At 36.3% G+C, this 21,711-nt stretch overlaps 2 protein-coding genes across 2 annotated transcripts; both read left to right on the top strand.

Annotated features, from left to right (window-relative positions):
* The first annotated feature begins 3,634 nt into the window (after window positions 1–3,634).
* Window positions 3,635–7,177, top strand: LOC137393744 (calcium-binding protein P-like). Its single transcript, XM_068080428.1, has 3 exons — window positions 3,635–3,875; window positions 5,234–6,166; window positions 6,599–7,177. The coding sequence occupies exons 1-3, from the start codon at window positions 3,860–3,862 to the stop codon at window positions 6,709–6,711; spliced, it is 1,062 nt and encodes a 353-aa protein (XP_067936529.1). The 5' UTR covers window positions 3,635–3,859; the 3' UTR covers window positions 6,712–7,177.
* Window positions 7,178–8,092: 915 nt separating this feature from the next.
* Window positions 8,093–20,402, top strand: LOC137393836 (uncharacterized). Its single transcript, XM_068080545.1, has 11 exons — window positions 8,093–8,318; window positions 8,994–9,151; window positions 9,376–9,471; window positions 9,715–9,816; window positions 10,672–10,803; window positions 13,296–13,318; window positions 13,431–13,573; window positions 15,415–15,689; window positions 18,041–18,239; window positions 19,443–19,605; window positions 19,763–20,402. The coding sequence occupies exons 1-11, from the start codon at window positions 8,093–8,095 to the stop codon at window positions 19,965–19,967; spliced, it is 1,722 nt and encodes a 573-aa protein (XP_067936646.1). The 3' UTR covers window positions 19,968–20,402.
* The last annotated feature ends 1,309 nt before the right edge of the window (window positions 20,403–21,711 follow it).

Consider the following 21,711-nt stretch of genomic DNA (forward strand, 5'->3'; position numbering starts at 1 on the left):
ATTTTATCATAATTGTCACAATCTATTATCTTGTTGTTGTTATTGTCTGCGCTCAATTATTTTATATTCTTGTGAGGTTGGCTTCCTTCTTCACTCATGTTGAAAAAAGATCAATTGCATTAATCATCAAAAGTTGTTTTTTTTAAATATATTTTGTATAACATCAAACACTGGCATTGACTCACTATAATCTCTCTCAGTGTAACCTTAGAGTGACCTTGAATGAAGCTACAACACCAACATTCACAAATGGTCACATTCACAGTTAATCTGATTAGGTGTGCTTAAGGGTTTGCCTCGAATCACAGATCAACTGTCAGCATCTCCAGCTGCTCATCTCTAAGATGTACCAGTTTTTTTAGTTTGGACTAACTGAATGCCCGGCGTCGCACAAAAAATAAAAAAGTTTTTGCACAGAAAATTGATTTTCAATCAACACATACAACATTTACCATTTTAAGTTTTAAATAAAGGTGTTTGTTTATTCTTGCGTATGACAGGTAAAAGCATAATTCTTATATTTAAAAGCTTGAGGCATAGCTAAAGCAGACTGTTGTAAAAATTTTCTGACTTCTTGTGCTACACAGATATAAACAGTGACAGGTTATGTAGTTTCCATTGACTAAGTTTCTTTACCCAATATATTTGAGTAACTTAAGCTAGTCTAAATTTTTACGATAATAAGAGCCGTGTCTATCCTTTGGTCTGGGCTCTTAGAAAAACTATTACAGCTCACAGGAATTCAAAAGATGCAAAGATATAAAGCTTAGCATACTACCATTAAGCCACACAACCAGCTTTCTATGGTATGAAATAATTATACATATAATCGTTACGCTCCATGATCTCTAACGCAATCATCATCTTCAAGCATACTAGAATAAACAATGATTCCATACTATGTCAAGGTGGGTGCATGGTGTAGTGGTTAGTGCGCCTATCTGCACAACTGGTGTTTGTTGGTTCAATTCCAGTACGAAAAGGTGTTTTCATTCTTATGAAAACAACAGACCAACAAATAAGTTATATATATATATATATATATACATATACAGTGAAACTCGGATAAATCGCCCTCGGATATATCGAACACATGGTTAACTCGAATGGATTTGCTTGGTCCGTTCCCACGCAATGATAAATGGCTTTAGATAACTCGACCGAAACTCCGTTAACTCGAACAGTTTTTTTTCCAAACGGCAATCGAGACGGTTCTTACTATCGCTTTAGAATATCACTTTATTCCAAGCCATAGAGATAAACATCAACTTTTAGTAGTTCTTAGGCTTCGTTATTACCAACATCGGCAAATATTCTCATTAACGACTTTTCTAAAGGCTTGCAAAAATCAAATTTTACCAAACATCCGCTTAGCGATAACCCTCCGAAAGCAAGAAAAGCGAGGTAAAATTTGGATAACTTTAAAGTAATATCGGCAAAATTGATAATGGGTTTTTAATAGTAAAGCAGTTTTGTAATAACTGACTTACTGCAAAAATTGATCTTGGTTAAAACTCTCGGTAGAAAAATACCTATGTATTTTTTCTGAGCGTTTTAACCGCGATCAGGTTTTGCCAATTTTAATCTGAGAACGTCCTGGCAGTCACATCACCTAAAGCAACAAACAAATCTCAAGTGATAAAAAAATATCTATACTTTCTGATTAAAAATATTTAAAACTTCACACGAGAGACCCTTTAACTTGCAACAAGCAATCTATGCTTTTAATTTATATATAGTTTGTATATGTACATGTATCCACTGATAAATACGTGCACTTATGACTGTCCTGATAACTTGAACGCTCTAATAACTCGAACACTTTTGCTCAGTCCCTTGAAGTTTGAGTTATCCGTGTTTCACTGTATATATATGTTAGGATAGGAAGATGGTAAGGACCTTACATGCACCTAAATGCGACATTGATATTTTTATTAATTATGTCAAGAATCAGATATTGTGATAATCTGATCTTGTTTTAATTAAGATGGCGTAGCCTTGTAGACCTTACCATCCTATGAGTTGCCTTGTCAAACTAGCTCACATTTTACAGATATCTAGAGTTATCAGCACTTAATTAAAGAAAGAACAACTCTTTGTAAAGCTCACTGATGAGTAATATGTGATCGTTATTAATTATGGGCAGCAATGTTTGCCACTATTCCAATGAGAAATTGTTCAACTACCATGAAAAATGTCGACTGTTTAGGTCATTGTTAAAATAATGGCACCCTATCTAGCTGCAAGCGATATGTATAACTTCTGGTTGCCATTAGCCATAAACTAGTTGCAAAGTTGTCTTTTCCTGGTTATCTCCATGAGTCTAATAGATGGTGAGCAAGCCATAAAATAGATCAGCTGTTGAAACTTGTAGTAGAATAAGTGCACTCATAATCTTTATAAGGGCATTAACGTTTTTTGTTACATGGTGCTTCCGGCCTTTTAATTACCGTAGTTTCTATAATACATAGTTGCAAACAAATAAAAGTATTTTAAAAAGGTCTATTGCAAAGTGATACCACATTGGCTGACCAGGGTTTGGTACGATGAGACAAGTCTCTTACCATGATCGGCTTCAGTGCGGAAAGGGTTAATCTTACTCAAAAGATGTTATTGATAGCCATGGTAGAGAAGTAGTGCATTTCTAACCCTGAACAGACAATTGCTCCTAGTAAATAAATCACTGCTTATTCTGCTAGACAAAGTCGAATGTATAATTTAACCAGCTCTAAATGCCTACAGTTGGTGTACCAGTTGCATGAATCTATGCTAAATGTACAACTCTGCTTGTTTATCACCGATTTAGTTAGGCATGTCTTTCCTTTATAGAGTGGCTGTTCACATACATGTGAATCTACATGTATGACTTAATACCTAGCTCATTGTCTATGTTCATGTGTGTCTATGTCTATGGTTGATTTACCAGAACTTTATGTTGATGATTGATGTACCAACTCTTTATGTGTATGTTGATATACCAGAACTCTATATCTATGATTGATTTACTGACTCTTTCTGTCTACGGTTGATATACCAGTTCTTTGACTATGGTTAATATACCAACTCATGTCCATGATTGATATACCAACTCTTTATGTCTATGCTCAATATACCAACTCTTTATGTCTATGGTTGATATACCAACTCTTTATGTCTATGGTTGCTATACCAACTCTTTATGTCTATGATTGATATATCGACTCTTTATGTCTATGATTGATATATCGACTCTTTATGCCTATGGTTGCTATACCAACTCTTTATGTCTATGGTTGCGATACCAACTCTTTATGTTTATGATTGATATATCGACTCTTTATGTCTATGGATGATATACCAAATCCTTATGTCTATGATTGATATATCAACTCTTTATGTCTATGATTGATATATCGACTCTTTATGTCTATGGATGATATGCCAACTCTTTATTTCTATGGATGATATATCAACTCTTTATGCCTATGATTGATATATCAACTCTCTATGTCTATGGTTGACATAATAGTTGCAATACTCTGTTTATCCATTGCTCATATGAATAAAGAAGCCTTAAGTCATCTCTTTGACCACTTTTATAGAATTTAAACAAAGACTATTATGCAGAGCTTACAAACATAAACAGGTCAAGGTGTAGCGGTGATTCCTCTCACTCACCACTCCATGAGAAGCTAGGTCCGGTGGCCTACTTTAACATACCAGCCAGGATTAGCCGGGAGTTCCTCAATAAAAGGAGTTTCCTCATAGTGAGCTACCAGCAATCATTCATTAGGTACATTATCACTCTCTCGATTGCTTGTAAGGTAGCTCAACGTCTTGAGTACCCAGAGATATAACAGATATTTACTGCTGAACCAACATGGCTGCCGCAGCAGGTAAGCTCTAAATCAAGGAAGCGTGTAAACACTTGTACCTGTGAGATACACAGTAGTTAAGGATTTATATATATGTAGATAATATACATGTATATAATATATATGAATATGATATACAGGTATATAACATACATGTATATTATATGTATTACCTGGTCCTATGCTGCGTTTCTGCTTGCACCAGAGCAGTACAGAATATAAAATGTCAGGTAATGTACTATTTAGCATGAGAGTAGTATATCTGCTATTCCTACCTTTGGTTAAGCTACTTGTCTGGCTTTATCCTGAGTGTGATTTTCTGATCAATCTCTAGTGGAGTTACCTGCCTGTTAAGGTCCAGACTAATTTGCATTGTGGTATGATAGAGACAGCAGTTTAAGGTAGAAGGCCCTTTCTGTCACGACTGGGGGCCTCCAGGGAAATTGAACGCTTCCTAAAACTACAAATTGTTGTTCAATTGTTTCCAATTGTTGTTCACCTTAATATCACATGTGCTCTTAAAAACTCCCAAAAACAATGTCTTGCAAGGACTATATCTACAGAGATCAACTTATGGTGATGACTAAGGCTTCATACTTATATCATTTAAATGAATGGCTTGTCTGTGATAAAGTACGGCAGCCTATGGGAGTTGAACCTGGGAATTCTAATCTACGGAAGTTTCATGATGGCGGCGATTGACTGTTCGTTTTTTAACTTTTAAGAGCTTGTAATCACATTTCCACATATTTTGCACCTACAACACAGCAGAGTAGACATGGTGAATCTTTTGATACCAAATAACTGTGATGTGAATTTTGTTGCAAGTCAACCTATAAATATCTTGTTTTCTCTCCTGCCTCAATTAGGAGAGTATCTCTAATACTGTATGGGGCAGGGGGGGAGGGGGAGGTTTAGAGGGGTGAGGGGGGAGGGGAACCACTACTCTGACTGCTTCGTATCTTTAAAGGAAAACTGTCAATATTAGCACAGCTGACCAACTATAAAACAGTGGGTTGAGGGGCACATAATGCTTCTCCAGCTGTCCACAAAAGTAATAATCAACTTGGAGTTGTGCATTCAACGTATGCCTCGACTGTTTCATTTTCTCTACTACAATGACTGTTGTGCTGTAATCTCACCTAGCATAACAATATAAATCAGGCACTGCCCAACACTATAAATGAGGCACTGGGGAACTAAAAAAAGATTTGATGGTAAAAAGATCTTAGTCATCTCACTTTAGTTTGTATGTAAAATCAAGATACTGGTGTTGACAATGAGCGGATAGATCAAGCCATTGTGGCACAAAGCCTCTTCAAGGGATGTAGCCTGTGTGCGTTCACTTTATGTCAAGTATAGTACTATTATTCTTTCAGATCCATATAATGAGAAACCAGCCAGACCTGTTTACCAGCCACCTACTGCGCCTTCAGAATCTGAAGTACATGTGACAGAGCCAGCTCACCAACATCCTACTGGCACAGCATATCCTCCTCCATATACTAACCTGCCAGCAGGTTTCCCAAATCCCGTAGCAAAAGATTATCCACCAAATCCAGGAGCCCCGGGCTATCCACCAAATTCAGGAGCCCCAGGCTATCCAGGAGCCCCAGGCTATCCACCGAATTCAGGAGCCCCAGGCTATCCACCGAATTCAGGAGCCCCAAGCTATCCACCGAATTCAGGAGCCCCAGGCTATCCACCGAATCCAGGAGCACCCGGCTATCCACCAAATCCAGGAGTACCAGGCTATCCACCAAATCCAGGAGCACCAGGCTGTTTGGAAAATCCAGGAACATTCAGCCACCGCAGAAATCCAGAAGCACCAACCCACCCAGCCAACTCTGAGACATCGGGGTATCCACCGAACACGCAACCAGGGTTCTCACAGAACACCGGTGCTCCAGACGCACAGCCAGTCTCCTTTCAAACAGGACACGAGAAAAATTTGACATCTCAAGGCTACATAAACAATCTAGCAGCACATGGCTCCATAGACAATCTGGCAGCACATGGATCTTTAGGGAATTGGACAAAACCGGTCTACCCAGAGACTCCTGGAGCTCGAGGATACACACAAAATCCTGAGGTAGTAGTAGGCTATCAGGCATCAACAGGTACACCAAGCTATCGAATGACTCAAGCTGCCGCTATCCCTGCCCCTCCGGTAGTTGTGCAGAAGATGCCCCTGGCCGGTCCTCCCAATGATTATTTTAGTTTTTCTATCATAACCACTGTCGGCTGCTTCTTTGTCCTTGGACTTGTCGCTCTCTACCAATCAATGCGTGTACGACAAGCAGTTCGAGACGGTAAGACTATGATTCCTTGTTAGTGACTTGAGCTACCATTTTCTTGCTAGCTGCTATACTCTAAAGTTTTTGTGATGAACATGCGGCATTTTAAAGAAGAGCATCCGGGTTATCTAACACGCAAATTTACTACGTATTACTACTAGACTCTATTCTCTATGGAGCACAGTCTAGACTCTAACGACTCTAGACTGTGCTCCATATTTTCTGAGCCGCATCTCTACATATTATAAACTTGTGAATGCTTGTTTTATTGGCCAGGGTTTAAGCTATGCTCTACCAACTTGCTGCTATTTCTAGTCATCGAACCCAATCAAATATTTATCTACTAACTTGTAAACAAGTCTCTGCAACTCCTTGAACGTTTCGCTATAGCGACAGAGAATCAAACGTTAAACACTGAAAATTACAACAAATTTGTAATATTTACAGGAAATGCGGCAGTCGCAAAACAGGCGTCGAGACTGGCCAAATTGCTGAACATATCTGCAGTAGTGACTGGAGCTATATTGTTTATACTCATCATAGTGGCATCCTCAGTCTAGCACACCAGAGCCACGGCTATTCTACTTGACATTGTCTTTACAAGGATGCTTCCAGAAGTCTTAGTGATTCAGTTACCATGAATGAACAGTGGAAAACACTGATGAGAGAATTCCGTGCACTTTCAGTGCATCTCTGTTTGTGGGACGAATGGGCTATTGGATATATCAGCGAGCCAGCGAGCCATAGCAGTAGAGCAGATTTTTTTTTCTTTGACATAATTGCCTCCTATTTAAGGGGTAAAAATCCTTCCCCTGGCAAAAAGTTGTACGCTCGGAGATTTGCAGTGATAACAATTAACTGGAGACTTAGCTACTGGATGTTCAAATAGCCTAGTATCCTAGTCTACTAACAACTGTGCACTTTTTAGTAGGTGTTCTCCTGCCAATGATTATTTTTGCTGAACAATTTTTTTTTTCACGAGCCTCAACACATCACAGGTGAGAATATATCAATGATTACAATCTACTCCATTGGCCTGTGCTAAGTTTACTGAGCTCGGTAAAAAGGTTCCTTTCAAGCATCCACAATTGTATTGTTGCAAACTTTCTTGCTTTAAGAATGTAAACTCATCAATCACCATGTCTTGATGACACGTTAGTCTACAAGTTTGTCATCATCGGCAAGATGGAAACAGCAAAGATCCGCAAATCAAGCGAGTTTTCTTACTCACCAATGCTTATCGAATGTTTCATTCTTTACCAAAGATGGAAACCGCACTTGCGAAGGATGCACAAGAGAATGCCGTGCAAGCTATTCCATTTTAAATATTTTCCACACTTCAGTCGCTCTTATTTTGGTTTGAGCGTTTCCAGATGCGCCGCAATTACCTCTGGTATAAAAATCATCATATTTTATAAACGAAGCATTCTCGTAAATCCACAACATATGAATATTCATTGAAGTACTTATGCCATGGTAACTCAACACGCACAACTCTAAATCTTCACCATCCAGGTATATTTATACTTATTGATACCCTCAAACAACCATAGACTCATATAGGCAAAAATATAGGCCCAAGGGTGCATTCCTAAACCACGGATACAAACATACACACGCCTCAAATGCTAACCTACGCATGCAAGTAAAAATGCATACATGCAGCCACATACATACATTGTAAGTGCGCAAAGCTATACTAGTGCTCATAGAATGACAGCCTCCAGGCATGCAGTGAGTACTAATAGCAACTGCTGAATAGCTGGGAAGATTCTAATTCAAGCGGAGTAACTTTCAACTCTGGTTAATCATCAAAGCATTATGGGCCACCCAAGCTTTCCTATAAATTATTGTCGTTATGCTTCATTTTTCGACGGTCTATGGTCAGAACTGGAGAGCTGAAGGCTTAACTTCCCAAAAGATTTCATTTTAGTCTGCGCAATGCGATGCCGCAGAGTTTGGGCTGGTGTGATTGTTGTGAGCGAAGATGTACAACAACGCGAGACACACCTAAATACTACAACTATGCTGCTGTGTAGCTTCTGCTCTGGAACTCGTAGCTTGGCCACAGCTGCCTGTGAGAACTGTACATACTATTACTGTTCAGGCTGTCTTGACAAGTACCATCCTAGCGTAGGCCCGCTCAAATCTCACAACATTATCAAAGGTAGGTATTGCTTGCACCTGACAAGGCTGGTGCTGAGAATTATGTTAAAGTTACAAATTAAAGTTAAACAATTGCTTGTGAAATGTATCTTACAACTAGAGAGAAATAGTTGTTGAACAGTTATATGAAGCGGAGTTGGAACCCGCTTACAATAAGATATACTTCTTCAACTAACTACTTAAGGTTTCAAAGATAACTCTTTCGTCATAAAAACATTTTCTCATACCACAAACTACAGCCTCGCAACAACTCTCTAACGCTAGCCATCTAACTAGGAAATTGATGAAGCTAATAAATCATATTTACCATATATAACGACACACGCCAAAGGAATTCAAATTTGTCACATGATGGTTTGGTGTTGAGAGAGCCAGCTACGTTGTCTCTTAGGCGTTGGCTCTGACGTTGTGCTCTTAAACGTTGGAGCGCAAGTTCATGAAGCTGTCAAACTTTCATTATAGTTTCATTACAGACCAGTCTGCTCCTTCCTGATTTCTACACCACTTGACTTCGTGAGCAGCTTACCAAATAACACAGAAATAGTTCCTGTCGATATGATCTAATGTTTTCAACCAGGTTTATATAAGAGTCTAGTAAACCTTGAAACCGGGTCACGGTAAGGCTTTGCTTTAAATAAAATGTGAAAGTATGAAGAGAGGCATTATTTGATTGCAGCATCTGCTCAGCACTGTGAGGAAGCCTTCTGCCAAAGCCACAATGAAAAATACTGTATATTTTGTGAAAACTGCGCGAAACTTCTCTGTTTAAAGTGTGTGGTTCACCACGCTTCTCATGATCTCTCCAACACTGACGAAGCTTACAAGCACGCTAAGGTTAGTCATGTGAAATCGATTGACATATTTATCAAGTAAACTATTATTAGAGGCTGATTTCTAATATAGAAATTTTAATGTATTTCTTATGAGAACTCTATAGCCAGAATCCTGGAAAGTAAAGACAGAGCTCATACGCGATTACAGAGCTTGCTACAAGTAACTAAATCAGTCATAGTATAGCTGGCTGTTTCTAATGTCTGTTGTTACTCATCTAATTTCAGGGAACTTTAAGCAAAAAACAGGATGACCTTGACACCCATTTAAAGGCAGCAACTAAATTAAAGAAAGATCATGAGGAGCAAATAAAGTTACTGAAGGTACAAGGTAACACATGTGCAGTATGCAAGCAATAGACATTTATAGAGTGAAACGAAATTGTTAGATACAGTATTTAAGCACTAGATGTCTATAGAGTGATGAGAAACTGTTAGGTACAGTATTTAAGCACTGGATGTCTATAGAGTGATAAGAAACTGCCATTGATCAGATTACTCACAAAGAGCGGTTCGTTTGTATCCCTTACTTGGGCACTCATTATAGTAAACGCATATTATTCATAGATGGATGCTATAGAAGCTGTAAAAAAGGTACAAGTGGAATGTGAGTTCCTGAGAAGCAGTGTGTCAGCGCGTGAGAAGACCATGATACAGACCATACAGAAGGTATTTAACATAATCATGAACTATCCTTGATCACAGCTTCAGAGTCTTTTATAACGTACTGTCTGCAGTCAGAGTCAGCTAATAGAAGACAGGGTGTCATCCTCAGGATGTTGCTTTTGTACATAATTCTGTTCACTCACTGTCATATATCTTGTGGATTCCTTATTCCTTTTTGTAACATAAAGATATCTTTAGAGAGTCTGCTAAGTACAGCGCACGATACATCAGGAGTTAATAAATTGATACTAACTTAATCACAATACCCGGATAATAAAAAGTCTAAAGTTGAATAATATATTTTTAGTCAATTGTCGCACTCATAAAAAGACTAACAGTGTGTCAACCAATTATAGACACAAAAACCTAGTTTGTCAAAGGGTGAACAACTCCTGTAGGTAAAGAAAGAAATGTAGGGTCACCCTGTCATTTGATTATCTATGTTAATAAGAAATTATCATGTTCAAATAACAAACTAAATCTGTGTTTTTAAATTTCACCAATGGAAGAAGTTTATTTGTTTTCCTGTTTTCAAACTCTATAAAATTGAAAAATTAAATGTGATTAATTTGTGCAAGTATTTTATATCATTCTTAGTTCGTCACTCAAATGTTTTAATAATAATATTATGAATATTTGGCAGGTATGTAGTTTAAGCTACCAAATTGATCAGTATGTTGAGACCCAAAAATGATAATTTCTCAGGTCTGCGGAATATTTTCAACCTGTTCAAGAAAAATGAAACTGTCTAAGTTAATTGAAGACATTGCAAATTATAAAATATATATCTACTCTAATCTGTAAATATTTAGCGCTTATTAAAACTATACAATCGGTATTTTTGGTAAACTTTCCAAGGATGCATTGGAGAAAACAAAAGATATTCAAAAGGCTCTAAAAGAAATCCCAAAGGTGTCATCTGATTCAATGAAGATTATGAACAGATTGTCTGGAATACAGAATCATACCAGCATCAATCTTTTCCTTGCTGTAGGTCTTATTCTTCCTTAGCATTATCTAAACTTATGAAACATTCAAATTCTATTTACAAATCGCTTTATTAGTCCACATCTTAGTACGAGTAAGACCAAAGAATGTCAGTCTATAGTTATTAGTACTGATCCTACAGTGAAGTATAAGTAACATCCAAAGAGTGTCAGTCTATAGTTATTAGTACTGATTCTACAGTGAAGTATAAGTAACATCCAAAGAGTGTCAGTCTATAATTATTAGTACTGAATCTACAGTGAAGTATAAGTAACATCCAAAGAGTGTCAGTCTATAGTTATTAGTACTGATTCTACAGTGAAGTATAAGTAACATCCAAAGAGTGTCAGTCTATAATTATTAGTACTGATTCTACAGTGAAGTATAAGTAACATCCAAAGAGTGTCAGTCTATAGTTATTAGTACTGATTGTACAGTAAAGTATAAGTAACATCCAAAGAGTGTCAGTCTATAGTTATTAGCACTGAATCTACAGTGAAGTATAAGTAACATCCAAAGAGTATCAGTCTATAGTTATTAGTACTGATCCTACAGTGAAGTATAAGTAACATCCAAAGAGTATCAGTCTATAGTTATTAGTACTGAATCTACAGTGAAGTATAAGTAACATCCAAAGAGTGTCAGTCTATAATTATTAGTACTGATTCTACAGTGAAGTATAAGTAACATCCAAAGAGTGTCAGTCTATAGTTATTAGCACTGATTCTACAGTGAAGTATAAGTAACATCCAAAGAGTATCAGTCTATAGTTATTAGTACTGATTCTACAGTGAAGTATAAGTAACATCCAAAGAGTGTCAGTCTATAGTTATTAGCACTGATTCTACAGTGAAGTATAAGTAACATCCAAAGAGTATCAGTCTATAATTATTAGTACTGATTCTACAGTGAAGTATAAGTAACATCCAAAGAGTGTCAGTCTATAGTTATTAGTACTGATTCTACAGTGAAGTATAAGTAACATCCAAAGAGTGTCAGTCTATAGTTATTAGCACTGAATCTACAGTGAAGTATAAGTAACATCCAAAGAGTGTCAGTCTATAGTTATTAGCACTGATTCTACAGTGAAGTATAAGTAACATCCAAAGAGTATCAGTCTATAGTTATTAGCACTGATTCTACAGTGAAGTATAAGTAACATCCAAAGAGTGTCAGTCTATAGTTATTAGCACTGATTCTACAGTGAAGTATAAGTAACATCCAAAGAGTATCAGTCTATAATTATTAGTACTGATTCTACAGTGAAGTATAAGTAACATCCAAAGAGTATCAGTCTATAGTTATTAGTACTGATTCTACAGTGAACTATAAGTAACATCCAAAGAGTGTCAGTCTATAGTTATTAGCACTGAATCTACAGTGAAGTATAAGTAACATCCAAAGAGTATCAGTCTATAGTGATTAGTACTGATCCTACAGTGAAGTATAAGTAACATCCAAAGAGTATCAGTCTATAGTTATTAGTACTGATCCTATACCTTAGTATGAGTAACTTCTCAAGAGTGTCAGTCTATAATTATTAGTACTGATTCTACAGTGAAGTATAAGTAACATCCAAAGAGTATCAGTCTATAATTATTAGTACTGATTCTACAGTGAAGTATAAGTAACATCCAAAGAGTGTCAGTCTATAGTTATTAGTACTGATTCTACAGTGAAGTATAAGTAACATCCGAAGAGTGTCAGTCTATAGTTATTAGCACTGAATCTACAGTGAAGTATAAGTAACATCCAAAGAGTATCAGTCTATAGTTATTAGTACTGATTCTACAGTGAAGTATAAGTAACATCCAAAGAGTGTCAGTCTATAATTATTAGTACTGATTCTACAGTGAAGTATAAGTAACATCCAAAGAGTGTCAGTCTATAGTTATTAGCACTGAATCTACAGTGAAGTATAAGTAACATCCAAAGAGTATCAGTCTATAGTTATTAGTACTGATCCTACAGTGAAGTATAAGTAACATCCAAAGAGTATCAGTCTATAGTTATTAGTACTGATCCTACAGTGAAGTATAAGTAACATCCAAAGAGTGTCAGTCTATAGTTATTAGTACTGAATCTACAGTGAAGTATAAGTAACATCCAAAGAGTATCAGTCTATAGTTATTAGTACTGATCCTACAGTGAAGTATAAGTAACATCCAAAGAGTATCAGTCTATAGTTATTAGTACTGATCCTATACCTTAGTATGAGTAACTTCTCAAGAGTGTCAGTCTATAATTATTAGTACTGATTCTACAGTGAAGTATAAGTAACATCCAAAGAGTATCAGTCTATAATTATTAGTAACTCAAGATCAAACTTTAACAACTTCACTTACTACTCTCATGGTGTATCCTGCCTATAAATGACTAGGAGTATTTTGGTCTTGCCGATTCAGAAATTTTTGATTATCTAAGATTTTATGCGAGAGCAGATTATACTAGCTATTGAATTGGTGATTTGGTGATTCCTCTTTTTGTGTTTTCAGCAATTTGGAGAACTTAGTGCTTGGTAAGTATCAACCGTGGTCAAAAAGTACAGAGAAAGTTCAGTATAAGAATATACTAGTTTTACCAGCTGTGCACACTTGTCCACATATATTTCATAAGCTATTTAATTGTAGTACGGATAAGCACCTTGCCTTGCTCAATTCTCTAGCACCACCTCAGCAATATGCACTGAATTTCAATTATAAAAGTTTCAACTGCTCAAAGGAAGTGTCCATGCTTGGAGATAAGTTATGTATTTCAACTGACAATCCACACGGTAAGCATTAAATATGTGCTTGTTATGTCAGTGTCCCAACTGTGTGATGCTATTTCTGATAAACCAATAATAAAGCTTTAGTTATTAGAGTTGCATTAAGTTGATTGATGGTATGTGGTAAAATATTCTTGCTCACAAATAGGTTAGTTGAGTAACTAGTCCTCATGTGAGTATCTCTCTAAACGGCTGAATCCAGATTGGTGCAAAATGATTTTAATCATTTGTTTAGCCTTTGATTTTTGCTAGTTAATCATTGTCATTATTTCACAATTATTACGTTGACATTGATTTTGTTACTAAATTTGTTATTAACTCGAAAGACAGCCGCACAATATATACTGCTCTATTTTTAGACTTAGTCTTACATACGTGTACTGCGCTAATGTTAGAGTCTGATACACTGTCCCACTCCTAGTCATATAGTCTGATAGACTGCCCCACACCTAGTCATATAGTCTGATACACTGTTCCACTCCTAGTCATATAGTCTGATACACTGTTCCACTCCTAGTACTATAGTCTGATACACTGTTCCACTCCTAGTACTATAGTCTGATACACTGTTCCACTCCTAGTCATATAGTCTGATACACTGTTCTACTCCTAGTCCTATAGTCTGATAGACTGTTCCACTCCTAGTCATATAGTCTGATAGACTGTTTCACTCCTAGTCATATAGGTAGTCTGATACATTATTCTACTCCTAGTCATATAGTCTGAACACTGTTCCACTCCTAGTTGTATATTCGGATATACTGCTACATTTCTTAACTTCCATTAAGATATATTTAATCATCAAACTTATATTTTGATCCAATCAAGAAACTGAATACATACTTTTGTATTGTTTCTGCTTGTTATGTATTTCTAGCATAGACCTATTAACTATCGTATACTATAGTATACTATAGTATACTCTAGTATACTATAGTATACTATAGTATACTATAGTATACTATAGTATACTCTAGTATACTCTAGTATACTATAGTATACTATAGTATACTCTGGTATACTCTAGTATACTATAGTATACTATAGTATAGTTAATAGGTCTATGATCTCTAGTAATAAAAAAAGAAATGTGCTCATTGTGTAGAATGTCATGCATCCAAATAGTTTTTTTCATTGCCATATACCATTTTGTTGTGTGATATATTAGTCTAATCCATTGCTTCATGCATTAAAATTTTACATTTCATGCTCGCCAACGGCCCATGGTCGTGATTAGCCATTTAAGATGTTTGTGAGCTTGACATTGGGTTAACTTTAGAGGAGAACAAATACATAGCATAGCTCATCAACCTGTGAACTAGCTCTAGTAAGTAGGTCAGGTACATGTGGACTAGCTTTAGTATGTAGGTCAAAGGCCTGTGGACTAGCTATAGTAATTAGGTCAGGTACTTGTGGACTAGCTCTCGTAAGTGGGTCAGGTGCCTGTGGACTAGCTCTAATAAGTAGGTCGGGCGCCTGTGGACTCGCTCTAGTAAGTAGATCAGGTGCCTGCAAAATAGCTCTGGTAAGTAGGTCAGGTGCCTGTAGACTAGTTATAGTAAGTAGGTCAGGTGCCTGCGGACTAGCTCTTGTAAGTAGGTCAGGTGTTTGTGGACTCGCTCTGGTAAGTAGGTCAGGTGCCTGTGGACTAGCTCTTGTAAGTAGGTCAGGTACATAGATTGTCATAGTGCCAAGATAACGAAATTAAAATATTTACATATTGCAATTACCTTTTTGTCTACTTTTTTAAACCAGAGTAAACAATAGTTTTTCCCAAAAACATTTTTGCGCCACCTTTTCCTACATTACCATGAATGATCATGCACAGGTCAAGGTTATTTTTGTAGACTTCCCTTTCATAGCTGGGCAGAGAGACAGTGATGGTGATACAAGTAGCTTATGCAGTTCTCAATCAGGACTAGCTAGTGAACATTCCACAACATTTTCTTGCGACGAACTACAGGAAATGGTGTATCAAGCCGATGTACACGACAGTAGACCATCACTAGCTAAAGCAAATCGACTCTCTGAGTATAGCAGCAGAACTATTCCCTCATCCAAAAAAGACACAAACATTGTAGAGCCATCTAACAGTGAACGAAATGTTCCTATAAGTTTTGCGGTAATTTCACAGATCACGTTGATATATTCAATCAAATTTTACGAATTAACCTTGATAAGCAAGTCATACCCTGTTATCATATACCTATGATAAAGAGTTTATCATGACTTTATAATATCTATGTCTCACAATACGTGTCACAAACCGTATAACATCGTTAATAATAATAATCATAATAATCGTTAACATAATCGATGACTGAGTACGTTGTGCAAAGCTTGCACTGTGAATAAGCTGCGATGCTCTGGCTCTCTGTTGGCATGTTAAAAATGTGATTGCGTCAAAAAAGCCGATCAAATTATATTGAGACCAATAAAAGGCTAAAACATCAGCTACAATTTGATGTCATTTTTGTTTTTGTAGACTAACACTGTCCAGAGATATAGGCGTTTGAATGAGATCATTTTTTGAAACGCTGAGATTTGAGCGGGTGCTTTAATCGTGACGTGTATAGTGATACATGTGAAAAGTGTTTGCCAACGATAAATATAATATCTCTTCGTTAGCCAATCATCAACATGAAATTTTTTTATAGGTCATAATGCATGTTATCCCTCGTAAAATGTGTTGTTTGTGATCTCGAAATTAGGAATTTTACTTAATTATTAGATCCTGCATCAACATCAAAATTTACTGAATTAATTGACATCGTTAATTTACTGAAATGCTGCATCGACACATTTTATTGATGAACAACAGAATTGTATTAGAAAACTGTATCTGGTTTTAGGTTTTGGGGGTGAGAATAAAAACAAACTCGATATGGCTTAATATTTTCAAAAGTCAAATATGCTCTGTTTTGAGATGCTATAGGCTAGTCATCAATTAAAATGAAACATTTAACAGACAGCTTTATGATACAGGGGAGAAAGAAGCATTGCTTAGCAAGAGAGGATAACTTCTATTGCTACTCCCAAGGTGGGGCAACCCTCAAGCTACATGTATATAGTTGTTGGAGTCACAGATTTAGTGATAAAAAACCTTAGCTGTTCATATATCATTTATTTACATGTATCTGTCGACCATATCTTGCTTTTACCTTATAGCTTCCGACCACAGTTGCCTTGCAGAATAATGTAATTACTAAGTAACATCTCCCGACACATTATAACAGAAGTAGTTAGTATTTGCATGTGCAAGGTTTTACAGCCCGATTAAATAGGTCGATATGCACATGTACATTTATATACATGAGGCTGAAGTGTGTTTACACGCTTTAACCAGCCATGATTAGTCCGCTAGTTTAGAGACGACCAATTAAACTTAATTCACTTATTAAGAAACTTGTTAAAAGTTGATTTGCAACAAAATTCACATCACAGTTATTTGGTATCAAAAGATTCACCATGTCTTACTCTGTTGTGTTGTAGGTGCAAAATATGTGGAGATGTGATTACAAGCTCTTAAAAGCTCAAAAACGAACAGTTAATCGCCGACATCACGAAACCGCCGTAGATTGGAACCAGTTATTTATCTGACGTAATCAATCCATTTGGTTATAGTTTTCACATGTGATGTTATCACGTGAATTGAAAGGCCAATAAAAGGCTCAATATAAAATGTCTCGTAGCACTAGTTTATGACAAACACTTTGGGTTTTACTGAAGAGCCCTTACCAAATATAGATGCTCGCTAGTAAACAGTTTTGTTTCGTCTTGGTCTAATCATCTAGTCGTAATCTGATCATATGACCCAATACTTCCTGCCAAACAGCGCGAATAATTTCTGCAGCATTTTTCGATTATCACAAGTGACCAACAGGCTCGTCATGTTTATCAGAGAATGATATGTACTCCTTCGAGCTAAGAGTAAAAAATTAAACGAATTTTCACGGTAGGCTATAAGATATCCGTGCTGAAAGTGGCAGCATTACAATGAGGATGAAATAGACGTGGAAGGACAATAGACATGGTTTTATTGAATGCGTGAAGTATATTTGTGAAAATCTTTTGACGAATGAGGTTGCATGGAAGTGTAAAAAGAAGCCATCGTGTTCAACTATGTCCCAATCAAGCCGTTTTGGAAAGAGATTCTAATCTACGGCACTTTCGTGATGGTGGCAATTAAATGTTTGTTTTTGAGCTTTTAAAAGCTTGTAATCACATTTCCACACATTTTTCACTTACAATACAGCAGAGTAAGACATGGTGAATCTTTTGATACCAAATAACTGTAATGTTAATTTTGTTGCAAGTCAACCCTTTAGTGCATGGAATGATAATATGAAACTATAGCTAAACAAAAAAAGTGTGAGAGCGATATTTTTGGCAAGTTTGTATAAAACAAACAAACGGCTGTATTATTCTTCAGCCATTGATGTGCAAGTATCGTAACCTGGACACATCTTGTAGGCTAAACCCAGACCTCCTCCCTACCCACAAACTTTTCTAAACAGAGTTCTCTCAAAACATCCTGAATTCTTACCCCACAGTTTAAGCCTTGATGCTGTTCTGAGGAGACAGCAAGAGCATGACCTGGAAGAAAAGGAGCCATGGTTTGAACCTAAGAAACCATCAAATATTATGCAGTTGTTTGGAAACCAATATGTTTGTGAGTTGATTGCGTAAGCCAAACTTGGGCGATGTTATTGATTGCGTATGTCAGTTGAAAACTCACAAATGGTCTCAAAGAGACCATTTAAACTTCATTGATTAATATAAAATATGAAAACAAAGCAAATTTGTGATCTACACTTTAGACACTCAAGCTGAAAAATTATTTGTTTAGCTAAATGGTTATGTTAGTTCAAAAAAAAAAGAAAGAAAATTTTGTAATGAATTGGCTGCTTTTTTTCAGTTATGAAACAACTAGTAACGCTGCTTTTTGTGCGCTGACATAGGTTTTCTAAAGACAAGGTCACCAAAAGTCAGATGAAAGGCAACAAACCTCCTCGTTATTATAGTAACACTTCTAGGGAGATTTGGTTCCATGTAGGTTGAGGCATTCTGAATCATTTTATGCTCTGACTTTACATAAGGCTAAACAGGAAGCCACTGGAAGTTTATCACAGTTACTGGTAGAAAGCAATATACTTTTCTTACAGATTGTTTATCTCAGATCGTTAAAATATTCCATGTATTTAGTACTGCAATATTTAATCTATCATACAAATATGCTACACTGGTGTCATTGTTTCCTTGCGAGCATAACAATATGTGTAGAATACTGTCAATACTTTATTGGCAATAATTTAATTACAAACAGAGAGGCTTTCTAAATTATGTCGTACAAGAATCATAAAAAGGCAACAATTAGCCAATAAAATAAAACAAATGGTTTGACATATATCAGTTAAAATACGATTATCTACTAAGAGAACAGATATTAGGTAGAAGATTGTTAAAATGATATTTTCAAAATAATTGTTAGAGGCTGTATGCAATTTGTTCATATCACGTAACTTGAAAACCTGTAACCGCCATGTAAAAAATGAGGACACAAACTATAAAAGATCTTAAAAGCTATAATTGCCATAAAATAAACATTACGCAGAAGTAATGTAAGAAAATGTAAAGATTTGGAAAGATCATTCGTTGGAATAAGATATGCTAGAATATGATGTAGATTTGCAATTAGTCAGGATGCTTTTATGTGCAACTACAATAGAATGTGTATTACTCTTTCACAAGCTACAAACCACTAATGTCCATACTTTATTCTTGCTATACAGACAACGCAAGGTAAGTTGTCATATTCAAGGAGTTGTCATATCTTGTGAGAAATGTTCTTGAACCAACATAATTCAATTTGCAGTAGGCAGTAACAACAACAACATGAATAGCCCTGTGCGACAAGGTATCTTCCAATCTTGTAAAAGAAACCAACTGGAGAGCGTTTTACTAAAGTTCAAAGAAGAATGTGGTGATATCGGAGACCTCCTTCGGTTGGACAAGAGCGACTCTACAAACCACAAGCTGTGAGTTTAGAAGTATTATCTCATCGCACTAAGTATTGTATCCGAAAACAACATCAAAAGCTATATTAACAAGTCATAAAATACAAGGATTTATATTATTTGTTTAATGTTTGTTTTTCAAGTGTGTGACCTTCCTTAAATTTCTCCATGCTTTCAGGAGTGCCATGTCCAAAGCTATTCCAACTACGACACAAGGAGTGACACAGAGGTCTAAACATAGCTACTATTCTGGATACAGACTTACTTCAGAACGAAAAGAGGATGAGCATGTGCAGGAGCTGCTGTTTCAACAGACATATGTAGCCGAAGAAAATAGTGAGGGGAAGATAGACAAACCCTGCAATTCAGACATGATAGACTAGCCCTGATCCTTCTATAGAAAGAGTATCCCTCACCATCGTAAATGGATGGGCCTTTTTATATCACCTTACAACCAACAGTGTTATTAGGATTGATGTGAGCGCTGCTTTTTCACAATACATCAACAGCCCAGCTCAATGAGTTTAACAGACTATTGAATGGTACGATTAATTTGCCTAAAGCTGTTTAGCTTTAATCTGTTTGATGTGGAAACACAATAAATTAAAATCTGTTACATTCACTAATGTTCACTAATAGGGAGAACGGCTTAACCTTTGCCATTGTCTTACATCAGAAGTGTCCTGTTGGTAAGAAAAGTGTGTCTCACTCTTCGAGTTTTGGGTTTGAATCTATTTATTACACAAAAGATTATTGAGTTTAGGCTACAAAGATTTTTGAAAAAACTTAGTTTCTCAAGCATGTTTCACTCCTCAAGCAAAGGAGATGCTTCTGCTAACATACCATAAAACCTCTAATTGAATGTCACCTTTAGTTGAACGCCACCTCCATTTGACTGCCACTATGACATTCTTTGATCTTTACAAAACTATAATAGCAAGTGATTAGTAGAAAAGTGTCCACAAAATCGAACAAACATTGACTCGGTTTAATCAATAACAATTAATTATTTCAATGTTTCTGTTCGTATTGAAGTCCGTTTTGGTGACTATAGGGCTTTTCAATTTTTCGTTAAAACTTTGAAAGCAACACCATAAAATTATGTAATTAATAACCGCATCAGGCTTATTATTAGTGGTTTCTTGTTTACACGGTCTTGTTACTTCGATGTATGTAAAAAATGGTTTACATTTACAATGGCATATATATGACCTGCTTTAGGCTAAAAGTTGTGCTTACTGCCCATGCGGCTAATAGTTTGGTCATTGGTGCAAAATGCAACGCGTAAAAGTTTTGCTCTGCTCAAACAATTGTTTGGATGCTAATATCAACTAGTTCAACAATGCAGAAGAGGAGTTGAGGTCAGACGACATTGTGGAAGGTATAGAACAGCGAGAAGATGTTCATTCCGCCAAAAGAATCAATCAGAACGCCACTGGCTGAGCAAATGATGCAAATATTTTTGTTTAAAAAATGTTAATGTTTGTTTTCACATGTATTATAAGTATGGCTCATTTATGCCTCTTGTTTTTGAATATATATTTGTAGCATTTGCTAGATTATTTTTATTATTATATAATTTATAAATTTGCAGATTTATAGCATATTATTTGATAGCATTCTTGCGGTTATTGTAACACAGCTTATAATGGTTTGACGCTCATAACTCCCTTCCATTGCACATAGGAAGCCAGTTTTGGCTGCAAACTGTAGCAAACATACCAATGAGTGCAATGAGCCTTTATGCAGCATCTATATATAATTATATTTCTCAAAGTAGGTCTGTCTGTGGATTGGTCATTCCGGTCATAGCTAGAGTGCACACTGATTATTTTACCGATGCGGCTAATAACAAATATTATTACGATGCTTCTGATAACAAATATTTTTCGTAAAGTTCGATTAATATATCTGGGGTCAAGGCCAATTTTTCTCACACAGACAATTATATAGTCTTCGTGGATAGAGCCTCTACCTAGTTCTACCCCATTCTCTCACCATTCAATCAGACAAAGACAGCCCGATATCTCATTTTCAAGTTTGTACCAATGTTGAAAGGTACCAGTATCATCGTATTCAAAGTTTTGATGGATAGCTTCTGGTGAAACAGTAACCTTTTTTATACAC

This window comes from Watersipora subatra, chromosome 4 (genome assembly GCF_963576615.1).
Source record: "Watersipora subatra chromosome 4, tzWatSuba1.1, whole genome shotgun sequence".
Taxonomy (NCBI): Eukaryota; Metazoa; Bryozoa; class Gymnolaemata; order Cheilostomatida; family Watersiporidae; genus Watersipora; species Watersipora subatra.